The 17,126-nt window shown below is 35.4% G+C and overlaps 2 protein-coding genes across 2 annotated transcripts; both read left to right on the top strand.

Moving 5' to 3' along the window:
• The first annotated feature begins 477 nt into the window (after positions 1–477).
• On the top strand, positions 478–2,707 carry LOC106080973 (tRNA (adenine(37)-N6)-methyltransferase). The gene is made up of 4 exons (XM_013242622.2): positions 478–641; positions 783–1,017; positions 1,263–1,692; positions 1,860–2,707. The coding sequence occupies exons 1-4, from the start codon at positions 571–573 to the stop codon at positions 2,339–2,341; spliced, it is 1,218 nt and encodes a 405-aa protein (XP_013098076.1). The 5' UTR covers positions 478–570; the 3' UTR covers positions 2,342–2,707.
• A 2,460-nt stretch (positions 2,708–5,167) lies between these two features.
• Positions 5,168–6,723, top strand: LOC106080978 (ubiquitin-like-conjugating enzyme ATG10). The gene is made up of 3 exons (XM_013242628.2): positions 5,168–5,403; positions 5,466–5,610; positions 5,670–6,723. Exons 1-3 carry the CDS (start codon positions 5,296–5,298, stop codon positions 5,936–5,938), a joined length of 522 nt encoding a protein of 173 aa, XP_013098082.2. The 5' UTR covers positions 5,168–5,295; the 3' UTR covers positions 5,939–6,723.
• Positions 6,724–17,126: the final 10,403 nt, after the last annotated feature.

The following is a 17,126-nucleotide window of genomic DNA, read 5'->3' as shown; positions in this document are numbered from 1 at the left end:
TAATGTCTTATTCTCTGCTAATGTTCAGCCATGTAAAAACTTCTTCGCAAAGAGGTGTCGCACTGCGGCACGCCCTTCGGACTCGGCTATAAAAAGGAGATCCGTTATCATTGAGCTTAAAAACTTGAATCGGACAGCACTCATTGATTTGTGAGAAGTTTGCCCCCGTACCTTAATGAAATGATCATGGCCAAAGTTGCATTCGTATTGCTTTGATAGTTACACTTTTGATTTTGGTTTTTTTTACTTTCTTGTTTAATTCGCTCCATTTCGAGTTATTTTATGGTATTTTTCCTTGTAAAGATCACATTTGTAAATATTGCAATCAAAGCCAAAAAAGTCTTTGCAGTCGGTGGCAAAAATCCATTTCGACTTTTTTTGACATCAAAGTCGATTATTCGACTTTTTTATGTAGTCAAAATCGACTTCGACCTTTCGACTTATTTACACAAAAATTCGATTAATCGATTTGTCGAAAGTCGTCTTTTAGATCCCTAGGCCATAGCCAGGATATAATAAGTTACATTAAACAAATATAATAAAAAAAGTGCTTATTTTTTGTTTGCAAATATGTCCGAAGATGGTGCGGAGCATCTAAAGAATCAGCTGACAATAGCAAGAAATGAAATTAACAAATTGAGGTAAAATAAAAGAAATATTTTCATAAAAAGAAGTTCGATTTAATGGGGCAGTTTCAAGCATACCAAACTCCCCTGCATAGATAACTCCTGCCCACACATTAATCAAAATTAATGATGCATTCTCCCCATTTTTGTGCACAGACAACAAGTCAGAAATTTGCAACACAAACAACGCAAGGACATAGATGACATTGCACGACTTTTAAGGAACTATTGCGAAGGATGCCGTCAATTGGAGAACAATCATAATCGAAATGAATGCATTACAATAAACAAGGATGCAGCGAGCAATGCCGACACCACGACCTTGACCATCACGACAGATGTGAATTCGCCACCAATAACAAAAATAGAACAACAAAATCCCCAAGCAAAGGTAAGTAGGTAGATGGTAATAGGTGAATGGAGTAAGGTTTACTCGTACATAGAATGGTGATGCGTGTGTATGTATGAGGTTAAAGGCATATCTATTTTGTGAACATCTTTACAGATGCGCGTACATTTATTTTTAGAAATCTTTATTAGTGATTGTCCTTTTTTGTAATTACCGTTCTTAAACTCGCCCACATATTTAGTAAGACTGATGATATAACCTTTGGTGTTTGAATTGTTTTGCCGTAGGATACATTTCGTCCGATTGGTGTGATACGTACTTGTTTTCCCGAGAAACGAGCTGTTCCCCGGCAATCAAGTGTGGGTGGACGTTTGCGTGGGCTAATTGAGTTAAATTCTGACGTTTTCACAAATCCTGAGCATGCATTGGATGGTTTAGAGGAATATTCCCATTTGTGGATTATCTATCATTTTCATAAGAACACATCGCATCCCAAAGCTAAAGTGGCACCACCACGTTTAGGTGGCGAGAGAGTGGGTGTTTTTGCCACCCGTTCTCCACATCGTCCTTGTCCCATAGGACTATCTTTGGTGGAGATTGAAAGAGTTGAGGCGGCATGCATAAGTTTCTATGGCACCGATATGGTTGATGGAACTCCTGTTTTGGATATAAAGCCGTATATACCATTTTATGATTCTCCCATTACAATGGAGTCGGGTAAGTTGGTGGTTTAAAAGGAACAAATTTTCATCATTATACGCACAAATAGAGATTATTTAATTTAAGTTGCTAGAATATTACCACACCTTTTTTAATTGTTCTTAGAAATGTTATTCGCATATATTTATTATATTATTGAGATACATGTTATTTATTTTCATTAGGCCGCATTTCCGCTGGTCCCTGTGAACCTACTTCAGATTTCTACAACTTTCGTCAAGAGCCCGATGGTGAAGAATCCGAAATGGAAATGATGGGTGCTGTTTCATTGGCCCAAACACCGGTTAACTTCAGCAACCATTATACACCTCCACCCCAGGCAGTTAAAGTACCTGCTTGGGTAACCCTAACCCATCGCCTAAATGTCACTTTCAATGACAGAGCCGAATCACAGCTACAATCATTGGGCATGCAGAAGCAATGTATTATTGACATTTTAGAGGCAGATCCTCGTTCCGTCTATCTACGAACAAAATATAATTCACAAATATTCACATTTCAATTGAGTGAAGTAACTGTTACATGTAAATTTGATGATAAAAATTCAAATGTCACTGTGTTGCAAATACGGCCCACAGAACATTTACAAGATGTGAATAATGAGCAGCAACAGCACTGCTCCACCGGCGAGAGCAACCACGAATAGGAAGACAATTTTGCAGCTTAGCTTATATGGTGAATATTTGCGTGATGTTATCGTTATACGAAGATAGGCAGGTACAAAATTAGTTTGTAGCATGACAAGGACGTTACGTCGATGTCGAATAAAGAGGACTACAAGCAAACATTTTCACTTGCAGTCAAATAATTATTGAGATGTTCTAAACATAGTCTTATTTATTATGTTTGCTATAATGAGTTTAGAAATACTTTTTCGTAGTAGTCAAGATTTCTGCATTTATGTTCTTCTTTCTGCATTTATGTTCTTCTATGTACAAAAAAAAGTGAAAAACATATTTTTTATGTTGCAATATTTGAGATAAGAATTTCTGTAAATTTTATTTATTGTAAACGGAAGCTTCAAATATAATGTAATTATCAAAAGAAAATACAATTGTTTTAATAAAAAAAAAATACCAAAAAATTTTATTCTTTATAGAATTCACAATTTTTTTAGCATATTTTAATTTTTATACAAATCTTGTAACATTTTTATTTCTATAGAAAATAAAAAATTTAATTTCTTCTGAAAATATTTTGTCAGAATTTGGTTTCTATAGGAAATTTTTTCAGAATATCATTTCTATAAAAAGTTTGTCACAATTTTATTACTACGAAAAATTTGTTAAAATTGTATTTTTATAGAAAATTTTGTCAACATTTTATTTCTTAATATTAATTTTGCAAAAATTTATTTTTAAAATAAATAAAATTTATTTTTTCCAAATTTTTTTTTGTCAATTCATACAAATTTTTGTCACAATTTTATTTATTTTTTTTTGTAACATTTGAAAATATAATTTTTAAGAAAATTTTGTCAAAATTAGTATTTTATCGGCTACATCTTTAAGCTCCTAAAATATTATTATGTACTTTTTTCGAACATTTGTTTTTGTGTGCTGGGTTTTTATATACATATTTGTATATTTATATTTTATATTATATATAGTTCGTTAATTTTTTTGCAAATTCATTTTGTTTTTCATATATTGTTTTTTTTTTTTAATTAATGTTTTTTAATTTTTTGTTTTCCGATATTGTTTTTTCGTAGTTATTGACTAGCAATCGTATTTTCGGGTGCAATTTTATTTTTATACCTTTCACCATAGGAGGAGGGGTATACTAATTTCGTCATTCCGTTTGTAACACTTCGAAATATGCGCCTAAGACCCCACAAAGTATATATATTCTTGATTATCATGACATTTTAAGTCGATCTAGCTATGTCCGTCCATCTGTCGAAAGCGCTAACTTTCGAAGGAGTAAACCGATTTTGGGTCTTTATCTTCTAAAGGGCGCAATCCCTTTTCGATTTCGCTGAAATTTTCCACGTGGTTTTTTGGTTGCACTACCAACAGCCATATAAACCGACCTTGCGTCTTGACTTCTGGAATTTCTTCAGGGCGCAATTCTTATCCGATTTGGCTGAAATTTTGCATGAAGTGTTCTGGTATGACTCCCAACAACTGTACCAAGTATAGTCTAAATCAGTCCATAACCTAATATAGCCGCCATATAAACCGATCTCCTGATTAGACTTCTTAGGCTTCTAGAGGGCGCAATTCTTATCCAATATGATTGAAATTTTGCATATGTCGCTTTGGTATGATTTCCAACCACTGTTCCAAGTATGGCCTAAATCGGCATATATTCTAATATAGCTGCCATATAAACCGATCTCCCAGTTTGACTTTTTGAGCCGCTAGAGGGCGTAATTATTACTCTATTTGCCTGAAATTTTGGAGGTTGTCTTTCTATGACTGATGTTTATCTATTTGAAAAAGTCATTCAAAGAACTTGACAGATGCAAACCATGGTGGAGGGTATATAAGATTCGGCACGGCCGAACTTAGCACGTTTTTACTTGCTTTAGTTTGTTTCAATAAATATGATTTTTTTGAATAGTGATTGCATAGGAATGTAAATTTTTTAGTTGCTATTTTCGTTTAAGTTTATTTTATGTAAATCATAGATCAAACCAAGATATATTAATTTACAGGTAGTAGCAGTTGCCCAACAACAAAATATTGAGTGCACTAGTTGTCAAAATCAGTGACTAGTGCAACTCTGATTTTGAGTATGCTACTAGTTGGCGCCATTTTTCGTTGTTTGTGTGGGATATAGTTCTTAACTATAATACACACACAACCAAAACTCGTTGACACATAGTGCACTTCTTGAGAAAAATTGTATTCAACTGTTAACGGTACAGTACCTGGTAATTATGTTATGGATCAAACTGAAGATGTTCGACAGTAGAACAAAACACGAAACGTGAGTGAGCTGTTTAAACCAGTGTTGCCAAAAAGATAATAGCTAAAAAATCGTCGTTTATATGGCTTTGTGTTATGTGTTCGTTGAAAATATGTAATGAAATAAAATTTTAAATAGTTTTAAGTCAAATTTCATTTGTGTTTAAAAATTTTGCAAACATTTTAATTTCATACAGGATTTTGTCAATATATTAATTTTTTGCAAAATCTTGCCAGCATTGAATTTTCATATTTGATACAGAAAATTTCTTATTAATATAAAATGATAAAAAAATATAATCTTTCGCATACCCCGCGCAATTTTTTTTTAAATTTTTTTTATTAATATATAAAAATCGCCCACTCTTGTCAACTAATTAATAAGTTGGACAACCATTGGTTTGGCAGTTAACCCAGTGGTAAATGCCAGCCAAAAATTACTAATCTTGAACGCATAGACTATAGAAAGAACAACGCAAAATTTTAGCCATTTACCCCGTAAACTACACTTTTGCCCGCCTTTGTCTTACTGGCAACACTACTACTACTCAATCAGCTGATTGGCTTCACGTTTTGTTTATAAAATTTGATTTCTTTGCTAATAATTTTATGTTGTCCTGTTTCATCGAGTTACCAGTTGACCTGGAGTTGTGATAGCTTGAAGTAAACAATTATTCAACAGGCTACAATGGCAGCTTGCGAAACCCTTCTAACTTGGCCTGAGTTCTGTAAAGAATCCAAAGAATTCATCTTGTTGTCCGAAAAACTTGATGACACCTGGAGTTGGGAAGAAAAGGTAGTTGTTGTTGTTTTAATCAATTTCTTCTGTTTTGCTCTAACATCCTTTATAATTTTCAGAATTCAAACATTGGCCAGTCTTATTTGAAATACCAACAAAAGATTTCAGTTTCCACAACCAATGACTTGTTACAAATTGAATATCACATTGTCTATTCAGTATCCTATCAAGTGCCAATCATGTATTTTCAGGCACATTATAGCGGTAAGTTAAAAGACATATTAATAAATCAACATAACAAAACATGAAACCTTTTCTTACAGATGGAAAAATGATAAAACTCGACGATGCTTGGCAAATTTTCCATTCCAACAGAAACTCTCAGTATTCACGGGAGGATATGCTAGGCATTTTAACACAAATGGAACATCCTATACTGTTTAAGCCCTATATGTGTTTACATCCTTGTCGAACAGCGGAAATTTTGGCACAAACACCGCTAAGTAAAAATCGTTTATTGACATTCGTTAGTGTTATGGGACCATATTTGCAACTGAATCTGGATAATCGTTATGGAATGTTATATATTTAGAGAGTGTATGCTTGGAATAATTTTAGGGATTTGCTCGCGAGTTTCTAAAAGACTCTTCTAATTCAATTTGTGTGTTAGTTCTGAAGAACCATATTGGCGGTTGACAAAGGTGGCAATGAGTTTGATTTCCGTCAGAGGTTTTGGAACATTAAATAACATATGCAAAGTACTAGAACATATACAATCCCATGGCAGTCGGTTGTAGGTACCGAATTGACCCGATGGAGTCTTTCATCGGCAAAGACTGTCGCCTCCGTGTGTTACATACTGCGACAACAACAACAGCTAGAACCTATACGAAACGAAACGAATAGAAACAATTGTTAATTTGTGTGAACAAAAGAATTGTGAAGGCATATCAAGCATATTAGAACCGAACGCTCCTTCCCTCAATAACATAATTCCTACTCACATGCTACTGTAATTTGTATAAAAGTAAGGAGTTTGGACAAGGACCTAAAATCTTTTGCGGCAGCACTTGGGAAGCGGACAAAGAAGCCCAGCTATGTAAGTTTGGATCATCATGATCAAGGGCAAGAGGTTCAGGGCTACATTCTTGGAGACCCGACGCCTCTCAAGGAAACAGCCAAGCTTAATCGTATTGATCCGAATCACTAAACCAGTGGAGGGCAAACTAACGCTTATGGTCAGTATATTCAAGACTATGGGCTTATAGCAATTAAGTTCATGTGTACTTATACAGTAATATTGTTGTTATAACCACATTGCTCGTAGAAACGATTTCCGTCAAACTCCTAAAGATGAAATATATATTTTAGTTAGTAGTGGTTCGCAGGTGTCGTTGGTCAAAAAAATACGTAAATTCTATTGTGCCTTTTGGATGCCAGATGTTAGCGTAAACACTACTTTTCCAGTTATATTTTAGTAAGAAGGTGTATGTCTTTGCTACATCCAAACAAAAAGTACTGTAGCAAAGACATGTACCTTTTATTTGAAATGTAGCAAAGATATACAATACTTATTTATAGCAATCGTGGATTCATGTACTCACCATCATGTTTGGTGGTTAGTTTCTCTCTAATGAGCACAGGGCAGCATAGCACAGAAGTTAACATGTGTGCTTTTGACGCTGAATGCCTGAGTTCAAACAAATTTTTTCTAAGTTTTCGTCGAGTGTTCCTGCCTAAACCATCCAAAATCAAACTTGGCGCGAACTTTGACACATCTGTCAACTGCTAACTATCGCCCACCAAATAGAGTTCGACAAAAGGCTTGCAAATGAGCCTTCCAAGAGTCGATTAAGAACTTTTCGTAAAATTCGTCAAAAATATAAATCGGCCTATATATCGCGACCCGGACCACCTAGGGTCTTAAGACTTGCACCGACGGATAGGTAAGAACTTCCTCCATTTACATGCAAAATTTTATCAAGATCGTGAAAATTTTAAAAAAATGCAAAAAAGTTAATTGGTCGAATTTTCCTAGATCTCGGAACTTTGACCACCTAGGGTCTTAAGATTACACCCACGGATAGGCTATCACTATATCTATATACATGCAAAATGTCATGAAGTTTCGACGTATATTCTCCAACAAATTAAACATAGAAAATGTTTCTGATTTTAAGTCGAATTTTCCCCTATCTCGAGGCATGGACCACTTAGGGTCTTGAGATTACACACACCTATAGGTTTACACTATATCTAGATACATGCAAACTTTCTTGAAGATCCAACGTCTAGGCTCCAACTAATGCAACAAACTAAATTTTTTTTGATATATCGTCCAAATTTCAATTCCAAAATAAAATTTGGCGCAAACTATGACGCATATGTTACTAACATCTCTCAACTTCTAACTAGCGCCCGCAATATATATAGTTCAACAATGGACTTGTACAAGAGCCTTCCAGAGCTGAACGGAGGGACCCAATTAAGAATTTTTCACAAAATACATCAAAAATATTTTTGTCGGCCTATATCTTGGTACCCGGACCGGAAATTTTTCTGATTTTTAGCTGAATTTCCCATTACAGACCTAATATTTCTTAATTTTAATACACATTCGGAACAAAGCTACCAATCTTTCAGTTTTTCCTGTCAAATGATGCTACCAAGGCAACAAAAATAACAAACAAAAAGTCTATAAAAGGGGGAGCTTCCGAACGATTTCATTCATTCCTGTGTGGAAGCCGAAGGAAGAGGTAATTGGAAGAAAATTAAGAAAAGAAAGGAAATGGAAATAATAATAAGTGAAGCCAAACGAAAGGAAATGAGTGTTAGTAAAAATAATTTCTTGGAAGAAATCCACAAATTAAGGCAAGCCAATTTGAAATTATGGTTTGAAAATTACAAACTGCAAGAGAGCCAGAAAAAAATGTTGATGGAACTTTCTGATGCCCGAGAAAAAGTGGTTCAGTGTGAGCAGGAAGTTAAAAAAATTAAGAAGAAATTTGAAAACTCGCAATGGACTATTTTTTTCAAGAGGGAAACACCAAGAATTTGTTTTTCCTTGTTGTCTATTTTGTTTAATTAATTTTGTAATTTTGATATGTAATACTTTTGTTTTTTTTGTTGATGTTTTTCTTTAATTATAGATTAAAAAACCCCCAAAAATAATACAAATTAAATTTTTTTTTAGAATATATGATTGTTTAATCTTAAAACCAAACCATTATTTTATTATTGTAGTTAATAAACTTTTAGTACATAAAATGGTACTTTTTATCAAAGACAAGCACTTACTTGAAATGTTGCAAAGACATGTAATTCTAGTACTAGTTTATCAAAGACATGAACTTTCTGCTAGAATTTTGTTATTTTATGCAACCACCATTGTAGTTCTTTAGTTTGACAACAGATGTCAAGGCCGTGCAATCAAAGAAACAATACTTAAAGATAGTGTATTTAATTACGCCTTTTGGATGCCAGGTGTCGCTAGTAAAAATGACATCTTTCGGGTATATTTTTTCGTGATAACTCCATATTACCACCACATATATCGGAGTTCAAAATTCCAGCCTGTGTTCATAGTTATTCCATGCCGGGACAGTTATGTGTAATAGTTCGTGTGTGTATTTCCCACAACATCTATAGCCAGATCTCGGAGATGGATGGTGCGATTTAAGCGAAATTTTGTGTGCTCTCTTATAATAACCTACAAACAAAAATTTGGTATCCAAATTTCGGATGGGGTACCTAGGGTGGGCGCCCCATCCTAAAACCTACCAAACATATATTTAGACCAATCACAACAATATGGGACTCAAATGAAAGGTATTTAGGATAAGAAAACGTATCTTATATTAAATTGTCGGACCAAATGCTAGGGGAACCACCCCAACCCCCAAAATACAAATGTGGGACCACGTTTCTGGGGGTCCACCCCTTTCCCAAAACACCCCCCAAACAGGACATACTTACTGACCATGGGAATATGGGGCTTAAATAAAAGGTATTTGAATGTAGAATACGAATCTGATATCCAAATGTGGGACCAAGTGTTTGGGGGGGGGGGGCGCCCCTTCTCAAAAACATGCCCCAAAGAGGACAAATTTACGACCATAACAATATGGGGCTCAAATGAAAGGTCTTTGGGAGTAAAGCACGAATTTGATATCAATATTCGGGAAAAGTGTCTATGGGGCCACGCCATCCCCACCACTCAAATAGTAAGTATTTTCTGACTATTGCTATATGAGGCTCAAATAAGAGGTCTTTTAGAGTAGAACACTAATACTATATATATTTTTAAGGCCAACTCACTGAGTGGTCGCCCATCCCCCAAAACACCCCCCAAGCCGATCATGTTTGCCTACTATGGAAATATGGGGCTCAAATGAAAGTTATGTGGGAGTAGACCACTTATCTGATATCAACATTAGGGACCAACTGTTTAGCGGACGTTCCACCACCATAACAACCCCCAAATAGGACGTATTTGCTCACCATGACAATTTGGGTTTTAAAGAGAGTGAAACTAAATATTTATAGTTGTTAGGGCCAACACCCCAAACCGGATATATTTGCTGACTTTTGCAATAAGGAATTTAAATGAGATTAGAAAACGAATTTGATATCCAATTTTGAGGCCAACGGCAATATGGGGTTCAAATAAATGATATATAGATATTTGAGAATAGAGCACGTTGCTGATATATTTTCAGGGCTTAGAATTTGGGGGACCACCCCAATCCCTAAAACACTCCTAAATCGGGCATATTTACCGACCATGTCAATTTGGAGTTTAAATGAAAGGTATTGGGGGTAGAGCAACATTTGATACCCACTTTCGGGACCAATTTTCTGGGGGTCTACCCCTTCCCCAAAATACCTCACAAACAGCAATTTTTTACTGACCATCGCAATATGGGGCTCATATAAAGGTATTTGGGAGTAGAATACGAATTTGATATCCAAATGTGGGACCATGTAATTAGGACATCACCCCTTTCCGACCATGCCAATATGTGGCTCAAATGAAAGGTATTTGAGATTAGAAAAAGAATTTGATAACCTATTTTGGGGCCATGTGTTTGGGTGACGCCTCATCGTGTAAACTCCCCTTAAGCTAATGGCAATATGGGGTTTAAATAAATGATATTTGAGAGAAGAGCAAGATGCTGATATTTTTTCAGGGCCAAGTATCTGGGGGACCACCTCTCCAAAGAAACTTTTGTTCCATATAAAGTAAAAGAAGGCGCAGCGTAGCGGGCCCGGGTCAGCTGGTATCATATACAAATATGGGTTGCCCAAAAAGTAATTGCGGATTTTTCATATAGTCGGCGTTGACAAATTTTTTCATCGGCTTGTGACTCTGTAATTGCATTCTTTCTTCTGTCAGTTATCAGCTGTTTCTTTTAGCTTGCTTTAGAAAAAAAGTGCGCGAAATTTTGTTTACATTTGTTTGTTTGGCGTCAATTTTAATGTGGAGCCCACAAAGGAGCATTTTCGTCATATTTTACTTTATTATTTCCGTAAAGGAAAAAACGCGGAGCAGGTTGCTAAAAAGTTACGAGATATGTATGGTGATAAAGCCTTTAAAGGAAGACAGTGTCAAAATTGGTTTCGCAAATTCCGTTCTGGAGATTTTTCACTTAAAGATGAGCCACGTTCAGGTCGGCCAAATGAAGTTGATGATGACCAAATCAAAGCATTAATCGAATTGGATCGTCATGTAACTGAGCGTGCGAAAGGAGAGAAGTTAAATATACCAAAATCAACTGTTCATTATCACATAATGAAAAAGCTTGATATTTGGGTACCACATGTATTGAAAGAAATTCATTTAACAAACCGAATCAACGCTTGTGCTATGCACCTTAAACGCAATGAATTCGATCCGTTTTTAAAACGAATCATAACTGGAGATGAAAAATGGATTGTTTACAACAACGTTAGTCGAAAACGATCATGGTCCAAGCATGGGGAACCAGCTCAAACCACTTCAAAGGCTGATATCCACCAAAAGAAGGTTATGCTGTCTGTTTGGTGGGATTGGAAGGGTGTGGTATATTTTGAGTTGCTTCCAAGGAACCAAACGATTAATTCGGATGTTTACTGTCGACAATTGGACAAATTGAATACAGCCATCAAGGAGAAGCGACCAGAATTGGTCAATCGTAAAGGTGTCACATTCCACCAGGACAACGCTAGACCGCACACATCTTTGGTCACTCGCCAAAAACTGAGTGAGCTTGGCTGGGAACTTTTGATGCATCCACCATATAGCCCTGACCTTGCACCATCAGACTACCATTTATATCGACCTTTGCGGAACTCCTTAAATGGTAAAACTCTCGGCAATGATGAGGCTTGGTTCAGTTTTTTGCAGATAAAGGCCAGAAGTTCTATGAGCGTGGAATACTAAATTTGCCAGGAAGATGGCAAAAGGTTATCGAACAAAATGGCAATTATATATTTGATTAAAGTTCATTCTAAGTTTTATTAAAAATGCATTTACTTTCTTTTTAAAAATCCGCAATTACTTTTTGGGCAACCATAGCTTGCCTAAACCTATCATCTGATTCGAGTTCTTGAATGCATGAGTAGAACACAAAGTTTTGCATGGTTGATTATATACGTCAGGAGGCCATCGTAGCGCAGAGGTTAGCATGTCCGCCTATGACGCTGAACGCCTGGGTTCGAATCCTGGCGAGACCATGAGAAACACAATTTTCAGCGGTGGTTTTCCCCTCCTAATGCTGGCAACATTTGTGAGGTACTATGCCATGAAAAACTTCTCTCCAAAGAGGTGTCGCACAGCGGCACGCCGTTCGGACTCGGCTATAAAAAGGAGGCCCCTTATCATTGAGCTTAAACTTGAATCGGACTGCACTCATTGATATGTGAGAAGTTTGCCCCTGTTCCCTGGTGGAATGTTCATGGGCAAAATTTGTATATCTATATATTGGGTTGCCTAAAAAGTAATTGCGGATTTTTTAAAAGAAAGTAAATGCATTTTTAATAAAACTTAGAATGAACTTTAATCAAATATACTTTTTTACACTTTTTTTTTAAAGCAAGCTAAAAGTACCAGCTGATAACTGACAGAAGAAAGAATGCAATTACAGAGTCACAAGTTGTGAAAAAATTTTTCAATGCCGACTATATGAAAAATCCGCAATTACTTTTTGGGCAACCCAATACCTCACAAATGTCGCCAGCATGAGTGAGGAGAAAACTACCGTTGATGCTCTCGCTGGGATTTGAACCTCGGCGTGCGGCGTTATAGGGGGACTTGCTTATCCCATACAAATCGATATTTAGATGTGGCTTTGCCTTTTTCGATTGCACAGACATTTTGCCTACGAGTATCACTTATGGCTTTCAACCTACGGACGGAGAACTGGGCATAAGCTATCCCCATGTATGAGTCTAAGATTCGTACCCAAAAAAAAAACTTTAAGCCTACCTTTTTTTCGTTCTTTTTGATTAAGAAATAAAACAACAACTTTGCATGTATGTACATTTTATTTATATTTTTCTAATAGTTTAGCGCTAAAGTGTTTTTAGTTTTGTCACAAGTTTTTGTTTTTTTTTTTGCAAATTGGTTTAGGATATGATTACAATTTTTTGTTTGTTTGCTAATTAGTTGGTAATATGTTAATATAACTTGCTATATATAAATCTCTTGTGGACTACAGATAAGAAGAGTAAGAAGTAGATTTTTTTTTTGTTTTTGCTGTAAGTTTAATTTAAGTTTAATATCTAAAGCAGTTTTGTGTTTGGTTTTTTACTACTTGGCTAAGTTGTTTGTAGTATGTTTTTTATTTTGCCTTGGTTTTTGGTTTATTTTTGTTTTACTTAAGTGTTTAATTATAATTAGTGTTAACTCCTACTGTGGTTTTACTACTTCATGGCTGCACTCATTTAGGAATTTCGTGGCTGGCCATGAAATATGCATTATACAAATTTGTCGTTATAGATTTTATTTTTTGTTTTGTTTTTATAAAAATTATATTATTTCTAAAGCCAAAGTAATTTTTTCTAGATTTACTTTTTTTTGGTTTTTTTTTTCTATTTATAATGATTTAATAGTGAATTTATAAATGCTTCTAATTTTTAATTCATAAAATAATATCTTAAGAGTTTTGGAAGAAAATAACAATAAAACAAAAAGGGTTTTTTAAAAAATTTAAAGTCATAACGCAATTAATATTTTTTTGATCATTTTTGTTTTCCGTTTTTGTTTTCAGCAAATTAAGATTAAATATTTATATATTATTATTTTAGGTATGTTTTTTTTTATAAATTTGTTTAATCCATAAATTCAATTTATTTTTTTAAATATATTTTTAAAGTAAAATGAAATAAAAAGAAAAAATTCTACAATGTCATCGGATACAGGAACAGTTATTCAAATACTCTTGGGCAAGCAAAACGAAGGTTTGGTTGCAGAGAAGTGGGAGGTCTTTCACAGGGAGGAGAAGGAGGAAGGAACTCTCTTTGTGGTTGGCATTGATCAAGTCTTGGCTAAGACTAAAGGCATGGCGCACTACGGCAGCAAAGCTGTGTTTTTCAAAATTGGGAAGGCTAGGATAGGCAGAAAATTTCGTTCTGCAACATCAGGCCGTACAGTGGCAGGTGACTCAACACCGCCCAACAAACAGGGGGCCGACAACGAGACAATCACGTCATCTCTCAATATTGGAAAGACTAGGGGAAGCAATGATCCTTATACTAAAATATCAGGCAGTGCAGTGGCGAGAGACCCAACCCAGCCTAACAAACAGGAACTCGACCCATCACCGACTTAAAAATTCGGAATACTGGGATAGGTAAAGATTCTAATAACGAAACATTAGGCAGCGCAGCGACAGGAATCTAAATGCAACCCAACGAACAGGGAGCCGATCATGGTACCATCACCTACTCCCAAGAAGCCCATTTACATAGGATTTGGAGGCCTAAGATAGGCAAAGATCCTAGTATTGAAACATCAGGCAGCACGGGGAATGGAAACCCAATAAAGCTTAACGAACAGGGACCCGACGATGAAACCATTATCGACTTTAAAAAGTCGAAAAACTAGACTACGCAAAGGGCCAAAAAACGATGACATCAGGCAGTGCAGTGACAGGAAAGTCAATGCACTTTTTCTCCATAGCAGTCCACCAAACTACTGAGACGTAAGTAAGTATTGGTCTAATCACACTCCTGTAGAGCCAGTGGACCATCCTCGGATTCAGGCCACATTTCGAGCCTACGGCCCGTCTACATAGTGCCCATCATCTGTAAGCCTTCTCAGTACGCTCCTGAATGTGACAATTCCAATTCAGTTTCCTGTCTAAGATCATCAAACTCTTGCTTAATACTGAGTGCCTATGATGCTCGATATGGTCCTGTAGATTTTTACATGCTAAACTGGTAACAGGCAAAGAGAGTGAGCTAAGAAGGAGAGTAAGCTAAGGAGAAAACATTTGGCCATTTGGAGGTCATCGAGACGCAGAGGTTAACAAGAACTCCAATGACGGTGAATGCCTAGGTTTGAACATCAAAACAATTTTTCACAGATTGTTATCCTCTCATTATGCTGGCGACATTTTGTGGTCTTATGGCATATAAAATTTCTCCCCTAAAGAGGGTTATAACTGTATTGGTAATGACACAAGCTGTACATTTTAATAAGATTATGTGGTAACTGCCAAAAAGAGTGGGTTAAGAATATAGGGAGAACATTTGGTCGTTTGAAAGCCACCATGGTGCAGAAATTAGCATGTCAGCCAATTAACGATTAGGTTCGATACCTGTCGAGAATATCAGAAAATAGTGGGGTCATAAAAATTCAATCAGCGGTAATGAAAATGGGAGCAAGGTCATTTTGTTGCTAGCCGGCAGCATTTAAGGAATGTGGGAACAAATCTTGTTAGAAGTAAAATGGGTAAGAACGAGGAGCTTTTAAAAGGTAGATGTTACTCTGGGGAATCATATGCAGTTTAATTTCAGAAAAGGCTTTTTTTGCAAGTCAGCTCTAGGAATAAAAGGGCTTAAGCTCTTGGAACCTATTGTGTTTACAGATTTCTGTAGTTCGAAAATCAAAGGAAGTTACAGCAATTTCGAACTCACATAGATTTTTATGCACATTTTTTCGATATCAATTATGCGATTCCGAGCTTGTTTTTAGATAAAACAACACAGGAGTTGCGCCAAACCTCATTTTTTTGCCATAAACTTCAATGCTACATACTAAACTCAAAAAAATTTTTCGCATCAAAAATTTGAAATTTTGAAGGGGGTAACCCCTTTGCTAAAAAAATGCCAAAAAATTAATATGTTAAATTTTATTGAATTAGTTTTATTTTACGATTCGTCTTCGAATTTTAAAGTGCGGAATGCCTTTAAACTTTCGAAATTCGAAAAATTTAAGGAGTTACAGCCTTTTCGAACTTAACAATGACCTTGACAAAATTTGGCCCAAAATAAACAGATTTTTACGAATTTTTCAAAGCAAACCTTAAAGATTGGCTTCAGTTAGCACCATTATGGAAAGAGCTTTGCTTCACGAATCCAATACGGTTCTCAGAATTTTGAAGTTCGGAAATCTAAGAAAGTTACAGCAATTTCGAACTCACATGGATTGCAGTTATGCATTTTTTGAATATCAATTATGCGATTCCGAGCTTGTTTTTAGAGAAAACAACACAGGAGTTCCGCCAAACCTCATTTTTTGCCATAAATTTCAATGCTACATACTAAACTCAAAAAAAATTTTCGCATTAAAAATATGAAATTTTGAAGGGGGTAACCCCTTTGCTAAAAAAATGCCAAAAAATTAAAATGTTAAATTTTATGGAATTAGTTTTATTTTACGATTCGTCTTCGAATTTTAAACTGCGGAATGCTTTTAAATTCTAGAAATTCGAAAAAATTAAGAAGCTACAGCGTTTTCGAACTTAAGAATGACCTTGAACATTTTTGGCCCAAAATAAACAGATTTTTGCAAATTTTTCGTAGCAAACCTTAAAGATTACCTCCAGTTAGCACCATTATGGAAAGAGCTTTGCTTCACGAATCCAATACGGTTTTAAGAATTTTGAAGTTCGGAAATCTAAGGAAATTACAGCAATTTCGAACTCACATAGACTTTTATGCATTTTTTGAATATCAATTATGCGATTCCGAGCTTGTTTTTAGATAAAACAACACAGGAGTTGCGCCAAACCTCATTTTTTGCCATAAACTTCAATGCTATATACTAAACTCAAAAAAATTTTTCGCATCAAAAATTTGAAATTTTGAAGGGGGTAACCCCTTTGCTAAAAAAATGCCAAAAAATTAATATGTTAAATTTTATTGAATTAGTTTTATTTTACGATTCGTCTTCGAATTTTAAAGTGCGGAATGCCTTTAAACTTTCGAAATTCGAAAAATTTAAGGAGTTACAGCGTTTTCGAACTTAAGAATGACCTTGACAAAATTTGGCCCAAAATAAAAAGATTTTTACGAATTTTTCAAAGCAAACCTTAAAGATTGCCTTCAGTTAGCGCCATTATGGAAAGAGCTTTGCTTCACGAATCCAATACGGTTCTCAGAATTTTGAAGTTCGGAAATCTAAGAAAGTTACAGCAATTTCGAACTCACATAGACTTTTATCCATTTTTTGAATATCAGTTATGCGATTCTGAGCTTGTTTTTGGAGAAAACAACGCAGGAGTTGCACCAAACCTCATTTTTTGCTATAAACTTCAATGCTACATACTCAACTCAAAAATTTTTTTCGCATCAAA

The sequence above is a fragment of the Stomoxys calcitrans genome, chromosome 5, assembly GCF_963082655.1.
Source record: "Stomoxys calcitrans chromosome 5, idStoCalc2.1, whole genome shotgun sequence".
Taxonomy (NCBI): Eukaryota; Metazoa; Arthropoda; class Insecta; order Diptera; family Muscidae; genus Stomoxys; species Stomoxys calcitrans.
This window is presented reverse-complemented; position numbering and strand designations above follow the sequence as displayed.